General features: G+C 36.2%; 1 protein-coding gene across 6 annotated transcripts in view; it reads left to right on the plus strand.

Annotated features, from left to right (window-relative positions):
* LDB3 (LIM domain binding 3) overlaps positions 1-18612 on the plus strand; it is a 120883-nt gene that overhangs the window by 75243 nt on the left and 27028 nt on the right. For 2 of the 6 annotated variants that reach the window (XM_040702318.2, XM_040702317.2), the window contains exons 9-10: positions 11869-11904; positions 18060-18230. In XM_040702318.2, coding sequence (XP_040558252.1) covers positions 11869-11904; positions 18060-18230 — 207 coding nt within the window. Of the gene's footprint in view, positions 1-912; positions 1867-11868; positions 11905-18059; positions 18231-18612 lie in introns of those variants that run through there. The other 4 variants (XM_040702319.2, XM_015287989.4, XM_040702320.2 and 1 more) reach the window with 2 other exon arrangements.

Genomic DNA, 18612 nt, shown 5'->3' on the forward strand with positions numbered 1-18612 from the left:
AAGTTCTGCTACAACTAACACAGTTATCTTACACTTCGAGTTTAAATAATAGGGGTAAAACAATTTGTTTGCAATTGATAAATTTGTAAATCACATACACTTCTCCTTGACTACGCTCTCATCCCACATCCTCCTCCTTCCACTTTTTGTTTGCAAAATCTCAATTTAAACTATAGAACACCTAGACAAGATTAAGCTCTGAGAGGTGTTGAACATTGCTTACAACTTGCTCAAGAGCACCAGTAATTAATTAGTAATTAATAAAGAGCAGTCAAAACTGTTCACAGGAGGAGGTCAATTATTTACAGGACTGCACTTGTGAAAATCCCGAGCTATTCTGCTCTTTAACACAAATGCTCAGAAATACCTATACTCACTCCTGTTGAGAAACATGTAGAAACTACTGCCGAATGCTGTCTGATGGCCTGATAGGACAGCGTGAGTAATAGATATAAATATGCTGGCCTATATATTAATTACGGAATGGAAAATATTTGCAGTAATTTTGCTTGTGTTCTGAATTAACTTTAAATGACTGCTTGGGCTGGGGAGGGGGAGAGCCAAAAGAATCTGCTGGCAGGAAAACAATGGGATTGCACTACATTTCTAGCAAAAGCAGACCTGTAATACCAAGTATAAGTCACAGAATATGAAGTTACATCAAATTACTCCTCAGAAATGTACAAATGCAAAAATTTTCATTTACAGTCTAAAGAGGATCATCCAGCTTTCTTTGCACTGATCCAAAAGTTGGGGAGACAAATCCAAATAAATTGCCGTTGCCCTAATTATAATAAGGCAGGGGAGTGGTAGCCATGTTCCCTAATCCCTTTCTTTCTCCCTCCTTTCTTTCTTCTCTTTGTCTCTCTCTCTCTGTCTCTGTCTTTCTCTCTCTCTTTCTTCATGCCACAGGGAAAGGTTTGAAACGGAACGTAACAGCCCACGCTTTGCCAAATTGCGCAACTGGCATCACGGCCTGTCGGCGCAAATCCTTAATGTTAAAAGTTAAAAGCCCACATTCAGTGGGCAGATATGTGAGAAAGAATTACAGTAAAGAAATAACTGCTATCCTGAGTTAGAGCCTAAGAGTGTAACACACGTTCAGGAAAGATGATTGCTAGGTTGTTTTTATTTTTTCTGAGTGCCTGTCTTTGGTAGATTTCTGTTGTTAGCCTGGAATCCACTCACTGTCACCAAAAGCAAAGATAATCATACAGCCTTGTTCACGTTCTTTGGTACAAAGTAGATTAGCTTTTGTCCTTTACGATATCAAATGCAACTTCAAAATACAGATAGAAGGAAAACATCATTGTTTTACTTTTTTGACTATACTTACAGGAGAAAATGAGAAGAAAGTTATTCACAGTATTTCTTTAGGAGGGAGACTTAGGTTTTATTGACGTTTATTGTTGTAAAGATAATTAAATATGAGAATATAGGATGAAAAGGAAAGCTGACTGAGCCTGGCCTACTGTTTGCTAAATGTACAACCTGCTTAGTTCACATAGTCAGACGATGGTGTTTGAAATAAGACTTTAGTAATATCAGTTTTTCTTCAGTATATTATGCTAGTAACACTTATTTGCTAAGACTATTTGCTATAGTATTTGAAATCTAAATTTGTCATTAGATGAAAGATAGAATGTGGTTGTTCAGGACCTGTGAGGAAATGACTTTTTGCTAGAGGTGTTTAGGAGTAAGACAACTATATATAGTACTGTTGCTGCACTGCTGAAGTTTTTAAAAGCATCTCTGAAGTTCAAAGGAACATGTTGCCCATTCTGTATTGCTCTTGCTTTGACCCACATTTTTTTTTCTGTATATAGCAGCATGCTTTATCTCAAATAAAAGGATTTAAAACTAAAATAATGATGTGCCTGTTTTACACAGTATTTCATTCCTTTTTAAGACAATAACTGCTTCAACTGATAGTTGAAAAAAGGTGCTTTTCTTTCCACAGTAGAAAATTCAGTCAAAAAGCTTTTCCCTATTAGCTGTAGTTCTTACTGACCTTTAAACTATCTGAATTAGAATCAACCTGACAAAATAATTGAAAAAAACTTTTTTAACTTGTGAAAGACAGCATGGCATAATTAATAAATGCTAGATGACAATATATTGATAATATCATTATAGATTTCCTTTTGAATAATCTACATTCTCTAGCATATTAATGTATAAAGGCCCTTAAGATGTTGATGGTGAAATGGGATCTTTCTATTTGAACAGTACAACAGTGCTTCAGTTTTAAACTGTGCCCATCAAACTAAGATACATCTATCCAAAAGACCCCCGTGTGCTTCTGTTTTTTGTTTAAAGTACACCAAGAGAAGTACAGCTTCTATTTCTAGTTTATGTTCTGATCATTAAATGATACCAAAAAAAAAAAAAAAGCATTTCAATTAAACTACACTTACAGTTTCCATAGAAACAGTTGATATTATCCCTTAGCAATCTGCATTAGTAGACCTTGGTGCTGATTGAAGCTGAAGTTTCTGGTGATAAAACAACAAAAGGTTAATTCTGTTGCAGATCTGCTTACAGCCCAAATAACAATTTTTTTTTTAAATTTATTTTATTAACTTCTTTAAACTACAGATTAGGTTATTTTATCTGGTAGCAGTAATTCTGACCAAAGAGATCAACATGTGAATTTAAAACAGAGTTTTTGAAGCTTTCGAAGATCCATAATTTATATCACCAAGAACAAAACATGTTGAAACTCTCATTTTGTGGGCAGGAAAAGCTACTGTTCTTGAAGGATTTTGCATAAATCAACCAAATATGAGGGTTTAGAGAATTTTTAAAAATCTCAGATGTGTGGGAAAACAAAGTTTGACCTTTATTTAAGACTACAAGGACAGTAGTCCATTTAAAATGTACAATGTACTTCCCTCTTTAAAATATAAGTACTGTAGCAGTTCAGTAAATGTACCATTTAATGCACAGCATTCATTTATATTTTCCTTATGGTAATCCAAGCAAATTCCAATCCCATCTCAATAGTACCTGTGGACAATCAGCATAAACTGATACCAGCACAAAATAAGAGTAACGTTTTCACATCTCCTGTGTGTTGCTAATATCAGACATCAATTCAGAATGGGTAAATCTTATTTATGCATGGACAATTTTAGGAGAATTTAAACTGTCAATATGCAATTTACTTTTTTTTTTTTTAAAACAGATAATGTACCTAAATAGAAAATCTTCATTCTAGTATTCAACCAAATTAAATGGTTTTCTGAGTAAATACATGATAGTATTTTCACTTAAATAGGAATTGTGTATCCTTAAATGTTTTATGAACATAATATATGGATACTATTTATTTCAAATAGTTCTAGTGCATGTACTGTAATGAAAATGTCTGTACTATATCTGAATGTGTATATTTAATGTTATTTTTAAAGATACTTTTAAATAATCAGATCAGCAGAGTTTGGTTAGTTATGAAATTAATGCAAATGTAATTAAGGGACATCTTCCACATATGTCTGCTTCTGTGGATGTAACAATAGACAGTGCACATAAGCCATGTAATCATAAAGAGATAGAGTTATAAACCTTTTCCCTGGAGGACAGAAAATAAACTGTCAGTACTCTACGAGCCTGTAGAATTTCAGTCCTTTATGTAACCATAGAAAAAAGTAATAGAAAAAAAATCTTCAATAGTTGGTAATTTTTTGAACTTTTAAAATGAGAATAACCCTGTAGAATTTGCTGTCTTTAATCCCTAATGCAAGGTCGTTTACTAAGGTATTTCTAATGGTCCAACCCTTAAAAAAAAAAAATAATAATAATTTTTCTATTTAGTTTCTTGTTTATACTTAACCTAGTACCCCCTTAACTCTTACACCTCAAGAATCTGCTTTTATGTTGTCCTGGTGATCTCCAAGCCCCGGAAATTCATGCTGCAAATACTTCCTCATCTAGCTATTAACAGGCCATGTTTTTCCTTCCTGAGGTGGAGGCAGTCTTTTTCTGTAAGGTGGAGAAGCTGGGCTGCGTTTGTCATTCTATTACCTCTCACTGCTGGAGACTATGACAGGCTTAGACCTGATGAGAATTCATAAGGAGCTATGAGAGGCCGCTAGCTGTGTTTTGGCTAGAGGTCAAGTTTTTCCTGGTTACGTCCTGTTTTTAATATCTATAGGCTTATCTCACTGTAAGTTGCTTCTGATCAGTCAAGCCCATCTTCCATTGTTTCTTGACCATTTGCAGAAGTCTGCTGTTTTCCCTGGGAAAACTAGTCTCAGTTAATGACAGTAAAGCTTAAACTAGGCTCCTGAGTGAAGACTAAATGAGTCATGTGGTTCTTTAAAATGGCTTTGATGATAGGCAGGTATATCTGTTCCATGTTGAATATATTTTGAACCATGACTCTTATGCTAAGTGAAGGACACTGAGATGGTGACAAGTGTCTCCTACATAATCTCCATGCCAAAAAGGATAGTAAAATGCTGTATGCAGATAGAGATATTAGCCCTCTGTCCTTCCCAGTATTGCCAGTAAAGCCTTAGTGTTATAAGCATTTAACGAAGATACAGCAAAGCTGATGCCACTAGGAAATCAAAACCAAAAGGCCTTCCAGGTAAATCTGCTTGTCTGGTTATGACACAGGGAAATGCTCATTTTCTGCTGTGGTATAAGACCGTTTGTTATACACTAACCTTTTTCCTGAATATTGCTGCTTTGTCTTCTACACAAATGGTCTCTTCCTCACCTCTTAGAGTGCTTAGTTTGCAGCAGGAGTACTGACTGCATGCAGGGCATGCTGATGGGACATGGCAAGAGTGTGTCTTTAGGAAAGCAGGCATGAGAACTTGACCTCTCTTCCTTTTGTGCATGAAGAAATTGCAAGAGAAGAAAAGTTCTGTGGCTCCTTCTCTTGCCTCCTCCTTTTCACACCTGCCTGCATGGATAGGAGAGGAACTTTTTTGCTGTGTAGTAAGCATAAAGGTCACTTTATTGCTGTTTCTTTCTCATTATGCACAACAGTGTGGAGTGTAAGGGACAGGAATTCTAGAGAGTGCTTTATCACTTTTGAGAAGTGTAACTCTCATGTATCACAGAATTGTCTGAAACCTTCTTTGTAAACAGGAATAAATAGGAAGGGGCGACCAATCTTTCACTTGTACTGTCAGGTTCCTGCAGGGCTTTAAGCTGATTGATTCCACGGTTTCTTTACCAGTGTCTACCATGAGCCTTAGTGGCTGGGATTGTCATTACAGCTGTAGAAAATACTGGGACACTTGCACAAGTTCTAATTTGCAAATGTAAAAAGCTAGAATCTTGGTATGGTACACGATAGTAGTAGATGTTGTGGTAGATCTCGGTAAAACCAATTCATAGCTTTCATTAATCAGCCTTTTATCAGAGGCCTTCTGCAACGTACATGAAAATGAACTGACTTAAGTTTGATTTCAAGAACAATGACCTTATTCTCCTTACCAAAGCTATCTATCTGATACCACCAAGACAAGATCTAAGGTACTTTGATCCTTTTCCTTCATATGCAGAAATTTCCAGAGGTGAGCATGGCTGACTTACCCAGTTGCCAAAAACTTCCTATCTGTACACTAAGCAGATGACCAAAAATCCTTCCAAAGAATATAGCTTATTTTTCTATAACAGCACACAACATAAAGCAGAGTTCGGTAGCTAGCTTTTTCACTTCAGCAACATTACTACAATAAATAATATTAAGTACATCTATTTATTCTTATCCCTGCTTACTTTTTAGTGTCTGAAGCGCAACAGAACAAAGCATTGCAATAGTGAATAAACTCAATTGTTTCTATGCATTTGTGAGTGAATCCAGAAGGGTAAATTGATCATATATGTCTTTCTTCCCCAAAACACTCCTTGAAGTCCAATGGGAAAAGTGAATTTAGATATCATAGATTCCTTTTTTTGAAGCCTCTGTAGAACCAATTGATCAAAGGTGGGAGCCGTAAGGTCCATCATATCCAGTTGAATGCACTCACTTAAAACTGAGGAAGTGAGACGAAATTTCAGATGAAATTAACAAATACAGTGACACAGTTATAAAGCAAGTAACACATAAGAATAATAGAGACTGTCGAAGCTCACAATTCACCTTTGTGTTCACTTCTTGGCTGTAGTGAACTGTATTTTAATCTCTCTTATTTATCATCTCAGTCTTTTGCATGCTCCTGGCTAGCATTTACTTCTTCACTGGCAGAAACACACATTGCTTTCCCTCCTTCTGTGGAACTGTATACATCCCATATGTATATATGCCCACACACATCCTGCCACTGATGCCAATGGCTAACCAAAATACCAGTGCATGGTGCAGCTTTCTCTTACTGTACTGTTTTCTTCCACTGCCTTCAGTCTAACAAGGAAAAAGCAGTTCTTGCATGTAACAGCTTTCTAAGAGGCATGTGTAACCTGGAAGCACCCAACTGTGGTCTGTGGATCATCTGACTGATTCACAGAGCCTTGTGTAAGATGAGTTGGAGAGCTGGCTGATGGCTTAGCACTGGCACTGCTTCCTTTTACTCTGTTTCTAAATTGCATTAATGATAACAGAATTATACTAAGTACTAATAATTTCCTAATAGTTCATTTCCATGTAATCAATTGTTGTTGACCCAGAATGTTATACAATTACAAATGAGAGAAAGGGAAATTAAGAAAACCCTTAAGGGAATCTGTGAAATAAAATGTAATCCATGTTCTGAATATATACTGACGACTGCTCTATCTCATACCACTTGGTTATTTGTTTCAAGAATCTAACAGAAAAGGCACAGTAGTGTATCTGAGATGCAGCTTCAAATTTACGATAATACCAGGTAGAGAAAGTATGAATTTTCTTACCGTCAATGTGCACAAATGAAAAATTGGCTTGAAAAACTACCAGCTGACAGTGAGGAGATCTATGAGTTCTCTCAGCTTCCCTGGAGCAACGTGAAGTTGCGATGAGGAAAAAACGCTTCAGTGAAAGGGGAATTATTTCCTAGTTTAGATATCCTTCAATATCTAAACTTGTTCACTGTCCTTGTTTACAGTGGTCCCAAATACAGCCTGAAAGGTTCCTATGTCCAGGTGCCTGCTGGCGGGTATTTGTGCTTTACCAGTGGGGTTCTAAAACACTAGAGGGAACTGTTCGGATAGATCTGATTGCAGAATTAAGGCCAAGATAGGGGAAGTTATCTGCAGTATTTTTTTTTTTTCTTTTTAGCTGGAATACATCCAAGCTCAAGTTGTTCCATATACTCAGGATTTTGCAGTCTTTGTTCTTACTAAAATGGTGCATTTACCAATAAGATAAATTGGAGAACATACTTACATGTCAAACGTCCCTATATAAATCTTAGAAAAGTTATCTCAACACACACAGCACAGTTGCTGCTTTATTTCCATTTGTATTTATTACTTGAATGCTTAATGTGATAGCATACTACTAGATGCCACTAAAGTCCATAGGAGGTATTTGCTTTGATTTAGTGAGCCTCTTTGACTGAGTCCTGTACTACCTGTTGAGAATAAGTACCTGTTGTATTTTTTTTTCAAATGAATATATGACAATGCTTTTCCTATTCTATGGCACTGTCTATGCAAACCAAAACACCTTCTGGGAGAAATGGATTTTCCTGCTTTGAAAAGCAGACATACTAGCAGGATAAACTGCAACTGTTTTGGCGTGGGCTGCTCACATTCTTAACTAAGGTGGCTGAAAAAGAGAGACTAGCTGTTCTTCTATCCCAAGCTAAAGTTTGAACTAAACCAGCATGATGGTCATCTTCTATCCTTTCCAGTTAACTGCCTATGATTTTTTTGTGTGTGTCCTGTGGTGTCTCTGTGAAGATAATAGTTTGCTCCAGTTACAAAAACATAGCTTGGGGGATAAAAAAAAAAAAAAAGATAAACCATCTCAATGATTTTATATTCATGTGTTTATGGGAAAAGTCTCTGCTCCAAACACAAAGCTAAAAATTGCCTCACAGAATCAGAACTGGATCAGCAGTTACTGTGGCTCAGTAAAGAGTGTCCAACAGTGTCAGAATTTCATGCCGTCGAGAAAGAAATGTTTGGAAGGCAATTATTAAATAGCTTTCATGTAATTTTCTTCCCAGGCACCCTAAAAGAAATTTCTGAAAAAATATTTTGTGTCTTCAACTTCTTATAATGAAATTTTATTTTTAGGAGAACATGCTTATCTAAGTGTAAGCATGTGTTAGGATTAAAGCTATTAGTCTATTTAGAAAGGCCCTGCAAATTCACAACATAATGCTAGAAAAAGAGAATTTTTTAATTTAAGAGAGAGACCCTAATAATCTGTAATTCTTAATAAATATTTCCACTTTTCAAAGGAGGCCAATATATATCTTTCAGCTGTCTACTTTGATAGAAAGCTACTGGATGATCTATATGAGAAAATACCAATAGTCTGCATACTAACATTTATAACAAATTGCTCCATAATCTCTTGCTAAAGAGAATGAGTTGATGTTTACAGTACTTAGTTGGGATTCAAATACTGATTCATTTCAATTCTCTGCCCTGCCAGAGACCTTCTATTTGGCCAGGAGCAATTCCATTAAGACTTTTTTCCTCATATGTAAAATGTAGGAAAAAAACATTGCAGGAGAATACTGAGAATATATCAATTATAGTGTTCACTTACTGCCTCAGTATTGAAACAAAGAAAAGAGTTGAAGGACCATGTGGTCTCTCAGGATGCCAACATTTCCTTATGACATCAGATCTTCATTATAGATTGATTCTTTGTCTAAAACATTCTAATGAACAGAGAGGAGCTGTTCAAGAGCAAGTCTAGATTCTTCAAGGGAAGGTAGGTAGAAAGTGCGCAAGCTTAGTATCTCAATATACTTGTTACATATAAATGATTGGGAATTTTTCTCATTTTATTTCATATTTGGAAACCAAATGAGTAAGTTCTCTTCTGCTTAGCACATACAGTTCTGATTCAGTGGAATCACTTGGAATCAATGGAAGCTCTTTTAGGGTCCAGTAGAACACACAAGCTTGGCTTGCAAATGAATTTTACATTTTGTTTCTCAAGCTCTTGCTACTGTGGGAGAGAATACGACTTCATCTTAATTATTCAGTTAACTCAGTCTTTATGACCACATCACATAGCACATTGTTTATGAGAAGGAAACATTTAATATTTTCTGCTGCATAGCATACTATATAATTGGGACAGACAGTATGTTCCATGCATAAGTCTTGTTTGAGAGATATATCCAGTATTCAACAAAACCTCATGGGAATTGCAGTCATTGACCGAGGTCCTTCTATCAAAAGCTACTTAGCTGGAACTGAAGGGAGGGCAGAAAAATCATTAATACTAAATCTTGCCCAGTTAGCTCAAAACTACTATCCACTAATATTGGATACAAACTGTCCATAATATTCTGAGCCGATTTTGTACATGTTGTGAGAGTAGTGACTTTACCAGGCTTGTCCCAGTGATGTATTTGACTCAAAAGTAAAATTAATTCCATATTTAGTTTGGGAAAAAAAAAAAAAAAAAAAAAAGGTGATTGTAACACAGATGGGCAAGTTGATATTTTGTTCTTCAAAATGCAAGTATTACCAGTAAGACACATCTGATCTTGAGCCTTTCTCACTGTTAGCCAAGCAGGAATTATTCCTGTTGACTGAGAAGAGAAATAGTTCCTGAAAGCAACGCTGTGAGGAAGTACTGTGTGCCTTTGAACTCCTCTTTCCCTTTACTCTGCCTTTTTCTTTGCTTTACTCTGTGGAAGTATGTTTACTACACTTATCTATCTCTGTAACCTTCACAGCTCCCCTTGCCATGTTACTCAGCATTGCTATACTTGTAAACTCAGGGAGAAAGCTTTTGTAAAACCCTTATCTCAAGCTCAAGTGATGTTCTGCATTTCTCAGTGTAGCTATAGCTAGCAAAGCAGAAACAGATTAATAGATCAGGTTAATAGTTACACCAGAGGCCTAATACTGCTTCTGCTCAACTCCCAGCTGCCTGCCTTTTGGCTTTAACTATAATTTTTCATGAATATTTTGTAACACTGACATTAAACAGTGCTTTATTTTATCTTTAGGCTGCAACTGTATTTTTTTTAACAGACTTGCATGATGATGATGACTCTTGATATACTAACACTTTCCTATCCTAGCCACTCTACCAATTTCTAACCCATCCTCACCCACTTTGTTTCAGCCTGGTTTTACTATACAGGACGTTCCTGTGAAATGTCAGCTTGGTTACCATAAAGGCAGTGTTTGGTTTCTCATTGTTTTAGAGTGGTGAGCAATTAATCTTATTGGGGTATTTACTTTCAAGTCAGGTTCTTCCATTCTGACCGTAATAACATTCTTAGTCAAACAGACACATCTGAGGCTCATTTCAAATCTACTGCTGTGTTTTAAAGTCTGGCTTCAATTCATTTATCTTGGAGGTTACATTTTAGTTGGGGACTTAAAAAATTGGGAGGTTAAAGAATATCTGTGCCTAAGTCTTTGCTGATAGACAAAATGTTTATCAATTTATTTGGGCTAAACTAAGAGAAAGGTGCACGTGTGTGTATGCATGTGTACATACAGAAACACAGAAATATGTAAAATACTTCTAATGAAAAGTATTGAGTAGTTTTCAAAACATAATGTAAGACAATGATCAGGGCACAACAAATTGAGATAAATTAATACCTGCATTTCTTATTTGGAAGGACTTTTCAGAATGGAAATTCACTTCAGGTGATTGGGGCATTTGCTTTCCGTTATGTAATTTTATATCTCAGTTGTGGGAAGTATTCTAATCTGGCACATTTTAACTTTAAAAGTGAAGAAATTCCAGCACATTTTCTTGACTATAATGTCAATATAATCAGCCTCGGACTTTAATCATAGATTATCCAAAGTTGGAAAGAACCCACAAGGATGGTCAAGTCCAACTCCTGGCTCCATAAAGGACCACCCGAATTCAAACCATATGTCTGAGAGTGTGGTCCTAGAAAGTAATAATAACCACCATATTGCTAAATCTTGAGACTTATCTCAGTTATTTAACTCAACTAGATCTCAAACACAGGAATCCAAAGTTTAAGAATTATAGTCTTTACAGTTCTTCCACAAATATACAGTTGCTTGCACTCCAACCAATCAGTTGTTTCTGTGAGGGTGTTTATAGGATTTACAGCCTAACTATCACTGAAATTGAGGCTGACTTGTTCCTTTCTTCTCTGAAGGGATGAAATTACTTGTTTTAATTAAACTTAGAACTGAGAAAACTAGTACTTATTTGGGTAGGCCATAGAATTTTTAAGTGATGCCAGGCATGTGCAATCCATATGATTTTTGTTAACCATTTATTTCCTTATAATTTTTAAAGTATTGGATCTTCAAGGACTGCCCCAATCTACCATTTAGATTTGGCATCGGATTATGTTTCATTGGAATACCATTAGAATTTTCTTTTAAAAGGGAAGTAACTAAGTAAAAACTATTTCCGAAGTTATATACATACAGACAAAGCCAGATTTGCGTGAGAAATGAGACTTGCAAAACTGGTAATTTTCCTTCATTTTTCTTTAATATTGAATGAGAGACAATGTTCACTGGGAAACTTGCAAATGTAGTGAGTTTCATTTAAGAGCTGAAGATGTTTCTCTCCTAGCTGTATTGATGAGCAACCACTCTAGGATGCTTTTGGCAACCAAACATTTCTTCTAAACCTACCTTCCTTTGCCCTTTGTGTTTTTTGGTTGTTTTTTGATTGTCTTTTTCTTTTTTTTTTCTTTTTTTTTTCTTTTTCTTCCTTTCTTTTTTTTGCCACAAATGACAATTACATTTCCTTTATTCATCTGGTATCCCCTCCTTTCGCAGAAACAAAGAAAATGTTGCAGCAGCATCAGAAAACAGGTAATTGTTGCTCTGTGTTTTCTCCTTTATCCCTATTCAATTGGCCTCCTTTCCCATATTACTCTCACCTCAAAAACATGCAAAAATTGAGAAGACAATGGTATAGGTTTCAACTAAGCAGATTTGCTAGGTGTTTCTTTCTAATGTAGAATTCAGAAAGGTCTGTGAGATGATAGCAGACATAGAGAAGGAAAAGTTGCTTGGAACTTTTGTATAAACATTTCTGTATCTGATTCTTGCAAAAGTTGTTTGATCCTTGGTGGGATATTCATTTCAAAAGTGATTTTCTCCCAAAGAATCTCAGCAAACTTTGCAGTTATGTATAGAAATGTATCTATAAAGGTACAAACAAGAACTGAAACACAGGTACTTCTTAAATGAATCTAATCTTTTGTTTAATGGAGCAAAGAAATGCCACTTACCAGTTCATGCCATGAAACAAATTTTACCTCATTTCTTTCCAATTTAAATCATTCCTCCATGAACAACTACTTTTTATATTGGTTTTTAAGACTTCTCACAGTTCAACAAAGGTTGCCTAGAATTAAAATCCAAGTGCAAGCGTTATCCTGACTAATGACATAAGCAATGGTAACTGGCACTTGGAACCACAGGGAAAATGAGAATTATGTCAAAAAGAAAAAAAATGAAATAAAACCGTTGGTTCCTGCACAGCAAGTGTATGTAAAGTAAATCAAAAAGTTAAATAACACGTTTAGCATTTGAGTAGTTGTTTGATTTGTGTAAAACCATCTACAGGACTGCAGCTGCTCGACTGAAATCTCTTCTTTTGGATTTTACTAGGAACTGTATCTGGTTTATGACTGCCATTAGTGTCACACTGCATTGCCTTAATCTCGCATGGTTTGTCAAACCATAGCTTTTATCCACCTCCATTATCATCGCAGCTTTGCTATGTGTCTTATGATATTCCTAGCAATATGGTTTCCAGATTTAACACAAGGTACTTCTTAAATTCTTGCATCCTTTCCTTGTCGTAAGCAGTAACAAACCATCAAAATTTGTTGTGATTTCAAATGCAGCACCATGATGATCTCCTACAGTGTACAGAATTTAGGAATACACGAAGAACATGCTGGATATTTACAGATATAAATCTTCTTGCAGGGAAGAGTCAAAAATGAAGCCTTAATTACTAAACCCAGACTTGACTTTTCAGCTACCTTATTACACTTCTGCCCATGTTCCTGCCAAAGGCTTTGCCCGCTTCACAGAAGCAATAACTGCTGTCTTAAAGGGTCAGATGTTAGTGTCCTAGAATGCTGCTTTATTTGATGTGGGTACGAAGTGATTGTATCTCTGAAAACCATAAAAATTAATTCTTTTTATTTTAAAACACCAGCTTCTTCTGTAGCTGGAATTCTCTCTCTTCCTCAAAAACCTATTACCTAGGAATGTGGTGACATGATAACAAATACCTCATTTACAACTTCCTTGTAATCTTTGTTACCCAGGGCTACAGCTACTACATATGCGCCACAGTATGTGACCTCCAGTATTTTGCAGCCTCCTCAGTCATGCACCGTGGGTGCCAACACTGGCAGTGCTAAGCCAATGGCCTCCAAGGGCTCTGTGAGGCCTGGAGCGAGTACAAGTCAGAGGGAAGCCAGTTGTGTCACTACTGGCCATAAAGTCTCTCTTTCTTCATCCAGTAATCAAAGGTACACAGTGATGTGTAACTGCGCAACTGACCTGGTTTGGAGCTTTGGAATGGTTTGGTAATAACAATCTCTAACTCTTCCAGACTGAAATGGCTATGGCCTAAAAGGCAGCTGTCTAAGTTCTACGAATTACAGCAACTTCTAATTCCTGTGGGTTTTACGTGTAAGGATTTCATCTATAACATGGAGACAAGTCATTAAGCACCTTCTGCAGAAAAGCAGCAGTTGATGTTATGCACTGTATTTCTCAAACACTGTCATATTCACATGCAAAACTCTTCTGTGCTATGTCTTTCTCTAAATACCTTCTCTAGCACTTTTTTTTTTCTATGAATGCAGCAGTAAAAGAGATAATTTTCCTATACCTTTTCATTTGTCCCTTATATTTTCGATTCTGTACAAGAGATCTGTTGGATGACTTGAAACAAACAGGACTTCAGGGTGTATGAAGGAGACTAAACGCAGCTTTACTAATCTACTCAATTGTTCTTTGGACAGAAAGTCACAGTGAGGACTCTACTGGGATTACAGTATTTTAAATCTTAGAGTGCATTCATTGCCACGTTTCCTCATTATGGTTGTTAACCATGATTATCCTTTTAACCTCTACTGATCTGTGTTACTTTTGTAAGTGAAAATCAATTGAGAATATGTATTTATTCTCATCTACCTAACTTACATCATGGATCGTATGTTTATGGGTTACCACAAAAACGGAGATGTTTCAGAATATCCATTTCCTATGATTTTCCTTAAAATACATAATGTTGTAAAGATTAAAAGTATATGTAATACCTTTAAAAAAATGAGCCTGTCACCTAGTTAATCATAGAATCATAGAATCGCTAAGGTTGGAAAAGACCCACAGGATCATCCAGTCCAACCATTTGCCCTTCACCAATGGTTCTCACTAAACCATGTCCCTCAACACAACATCCAAACGCTCTTTGAACACCTCCAGGCTCGGTGACTCCACCACCTCTCTGGGCAGCCCATTCCAGTGCCTGACCACCCTTTCAGAGAAGTAGTATTTCCTAACGTCCAGCCTGAACCTTCCCTGGCGCAACTTGAAGCCATTTCCTCTAGTCCTATCACTAGTCACACGAGATCATGAAGCTGTAATAATAGATTATCTGTTTTGTAAAATACCATTCACATTCATCTGCTCACAAAATTCTTCTATGCTTGAATTATTAAAAAAAAAAAAAAGTAGATTGGAATTCTAGAAAGAAGGCAGTCTTGGGGAGGAAAAGAATTATTTTATTTGAATATCTAAATAAAATTATTTAGAATTCATATTGGAACAATTAAAAACAGTTCAAATTCATTCGAACTGTTTCTCTAAAACTGAGTATGGAGAATTATTTGCCAACTGTCCATATTGTGAATAATAACATCATTGTGATTTTTTTAAGGCTTTTACCTATTTAATTTACATCTATTCTACTTTCTTTTTCTGCTAAACTCTTAATGTATTCTGCCCTGCAGAAATGTGATCAAGGCTCTAACATTTTAATCACTCTGAAAAGCTATTACAGCATGTAAGATAAAAAAAATTTTGTTTCCTTTAAATTTTATAAGATATTTCAGTATATTTGCATTTAATTCATATGTGTTTGTCTAGTTCAAATTTGTCTCCACACAGGTCCATATCGACGTATATTCTCTTTTCTTTCTCTTTTCTCTTTTATCTCTCTCTCTCTTATTTTTTAAACATATATCACAGATTATGTCTTTTGGTGTACATTTCGAAGATCATTTCCATTCTTAACTAACCTCACTATTTTCTTCTATTCAAGGTACGCAGTCTCAGAGATTCTTTGGAAATCTGTAACCATTTTCCTTTCAGTGGTAATAGAAAGACATAATAGGTGAAATCATATATTGTTTTTAGAACATGCATTACATTCCTTTATAACATGGATATGTGGTATTGTATAGTTTCTGTCTTTTCATGTTTGCTAAGTCAAAGTAAATATTAAGTTTTGGTCAATGCCACGTGATGTTTAAACCCCAGTGCCTCGTCCATGATACATAGCTGTGATGTATGTGATGCAACTACACTGCTATGCAGTCTATCTAATCAGTGCTGTGTAAGAGAAGTAGAAGAATTTACAACATAATGCAAATACATCAAGGTGGAAGAGTTCATCTTGAACTTAAATGCAGATTGTGATGAACAAACTTTTGCAAAACTGTTGCAAAACTTTCCACGTAATGACCTGTAAGCCAGCACTGCAAACAAGATGAGTATTTTCAAAAGCTCTCTTGCTATTTGTATAATTGCAGGTAAAATTCATAAGGAAGAAAACATTGATTATCTATTTTTGTTGTGGGTTGCATTCAACTTGGGTGTAACAAGTTTTCTTCATTCTTGATGTTTAGCTTCAATTTCAGCTAATCAAGTGGTACAATACTGAGTTGAAATAAGAGATAACATCATTTAGACTACCAAACCCACAGGAGAAGGCACAAGAGGAAGGGACAGTCTCTTGAAAAGCAAGAGTTGTCAGGAATTCTGAAGTACTGAACATTCATTCTAGCTCCTGAGGAGTGTACCATCTAAAATCAGTGTTTCTGAAAGGAGCATAAGAAAACATTAGACAGAATGGCTGAAAGACATAAAACACTTAGTGATGGTAAAACAGCAGAAAAAAAGGCTGAGAGAAAGAGTGTTTGGGCACTGAGATTTGCCTGAAAAACAGTCTTGGAACTGCAAGCTGCCTGATGCTTACTGTGCTGAGAAAAGAATATTCTGGGCATTGTTTCTACATTGTATGACAGAATCACTTACATGCCATCATAGGTGTCATGTGTAAGAGCCTGACTTAAAGGTTAGGTGAGAAGGAGTAAAAATGCAGCCATTTTTAATGATGTTCACCATTGTTTGTCGAAATGACGATTATATTAATAGAGTACTGTGCTTTGTTGTGTTTTATTTTTCTTTTTAAACACATTGAGATAACTACTAAAGAAAATGAACCTATAACACGCAAATATGGCATCAAGAAAAATGGCCCTAATGTCTGATTAGATGCTTATATTACATCTGAAAACTGTGCCCCAAAATAGTATAATAATTTGAAAACTCAAATTGCATTTAGTTTTAGTTTTCAGCATCTTATTTGTTCTGGTAGATAAAAGTTAATTAAACCCACAGTAGAATTAGTCTAAAGACAAAATTATGCTTCCGTCCTTCCCTTTTTTCTCCCAGCAGGAGAAAATGCATTTTCTCATGCAGGACCACTCAAAAATCAGATCCTATGTCTGAGTGTGTTGTGCAGATGCTTCTTGAGCTCCAGCAGCTTCATGCCATGACTACTGCCCTGGAGGGCTGCTCCAGCGCCTGACCACCCTCTCAGTGAAGAACCTTTTCCTGATACCTAACCTGAATCTCCCCTGTAACTAGCTGAAGACAAACTGAGCCTCCCAAAAGACTCTCTGTTTTTAGCAGTGGATGACTCTGACTATGCTGGCATGCAAGGTTGTCTAATAGGCCAACATCACCCCATCTGTCTATCTCTAACAGATGAGTAATACTTTCTAAAGCTGAGTGAAGGTTCAAGGACAAAATATGTTAATGAGCACTGGGTGCTTAGATAGCAGGTAATTAAATCAATGTTAGTAAAAAGGCTGCAGGACAGAAGAATAATTTTTTTTTTCTTTTAAATTCATCTATTTTGCAATTAAAAATAAAATGAACATTTATATTTATCCGTGCCATGAGAGGACTCCAGTGTAAAGGTCTTAAGCTCATCTCCAAAGTAGTTTTAAAGCTGAGATAGTAACATTTTATGCCATATTTTCCCCTTGTATGTTGTGCACTGTTCTTATGTGTAAAATGACTTCTTATTGGTTGATGGGCTGGCCAGCATAACATGAGGTGAATTTAGGGCAGAGATGAGCTAACAGTCAATGGGCGCTTTATAAACATCTTCCCAGTACCTGTATTGCACAAAATGATTAAACATAGCACAAAACTGTGTTGACTCCATCTTTAGGCTTTCAGAACTTGCAGGAAACCTGCTGCTACAAAACTAAAACAATACTCCTCAAACTGCGTTTCTAACATCTAATAAAGAGGTTTACTCCTTAATGTAAACTTCTGCTCCAGGAATGAATGTTGAGTGAAATTTATCGTAATTCGAAGAGTTTGTGGCAGGGTCTATACAACATCTAAGAACTACGTGCCACGTTTCCTATTGCTGGTTTCAGTGGGAGCAGGACTTAAGTGCTGTATAAGACCTGGGATAAATTTCAGTCACGCGGGACTACATTACAGTCCTGACTGCTCGGACAGAAAAGTCTAACAGATGTCTTTTTTTTCTTTGCATTGTTGTGCTTTTCTCTCAGTAACACAGCACACTACTATGTTTGCGGCCTCGGGTACAAACATAGTAGGCTTTTTGCTTTACGTTTAGAAATGCAGCTTTTTAAGATGCTTTTTGTTTTATTTAATTTAACTCTAATTAGTAGCCCTGTTGAGCATGCTCCGGTGTCTACCAGCCCTGCCTCTGCCCCTGCACCACATGCTTCAGCACATCAGCCTGCTACCGCTGCTCAAAATACAGCCAGTCTGATGACACCGCCAGCAGCCACTCCCACCTCAGTAGTGCAAGAGTCTTTCTCATCCTCCTTCCACAGGTAATGCTTCATTGCTTTGTCCTTTTGCAGATATACCCCTGTACGGCTCTGGAAATGCTGCATACACATTCTAAACTTAAGAATGTTGTATGTACAAGCCGTAGACTATTTTGTATGCTTTTATATATATTTTTGTGGGGGTTTTTCTTATTTCAAAGAACGTTAATAATTGCAAAGAATTTGCAAAATAAAACTGCCCTAAAAATGACAAAAAAATGGTGTTAAGTCTGAAATATAGTTTCTATTTCAAAAAAGCAAGTCTAGGGTCAAAACTGGAAATGTTTTTCCACCCCTTGTAGTAAAACTAAAACAACTCATCACAGTACCTAGGAGTGGTTGAATGTAGCTTCTCTTAATAATATTTCTGTAGTGTGACATGAAA

Source organism: Gallus gallus, chromosome 6 (assembly GCF_016699485.2).
Source record: "Gallus gallus isolate bGalGal1 chromosome 6, bGalGal1.mat.broiler.GRCg7b, whole genome shotgun sequence".
Lineage (NCBI taxonomy): Eukaryota > Metazoa > Chordata > Aves > Galliformes > Phasianidae > Gallus > Gallus gallus.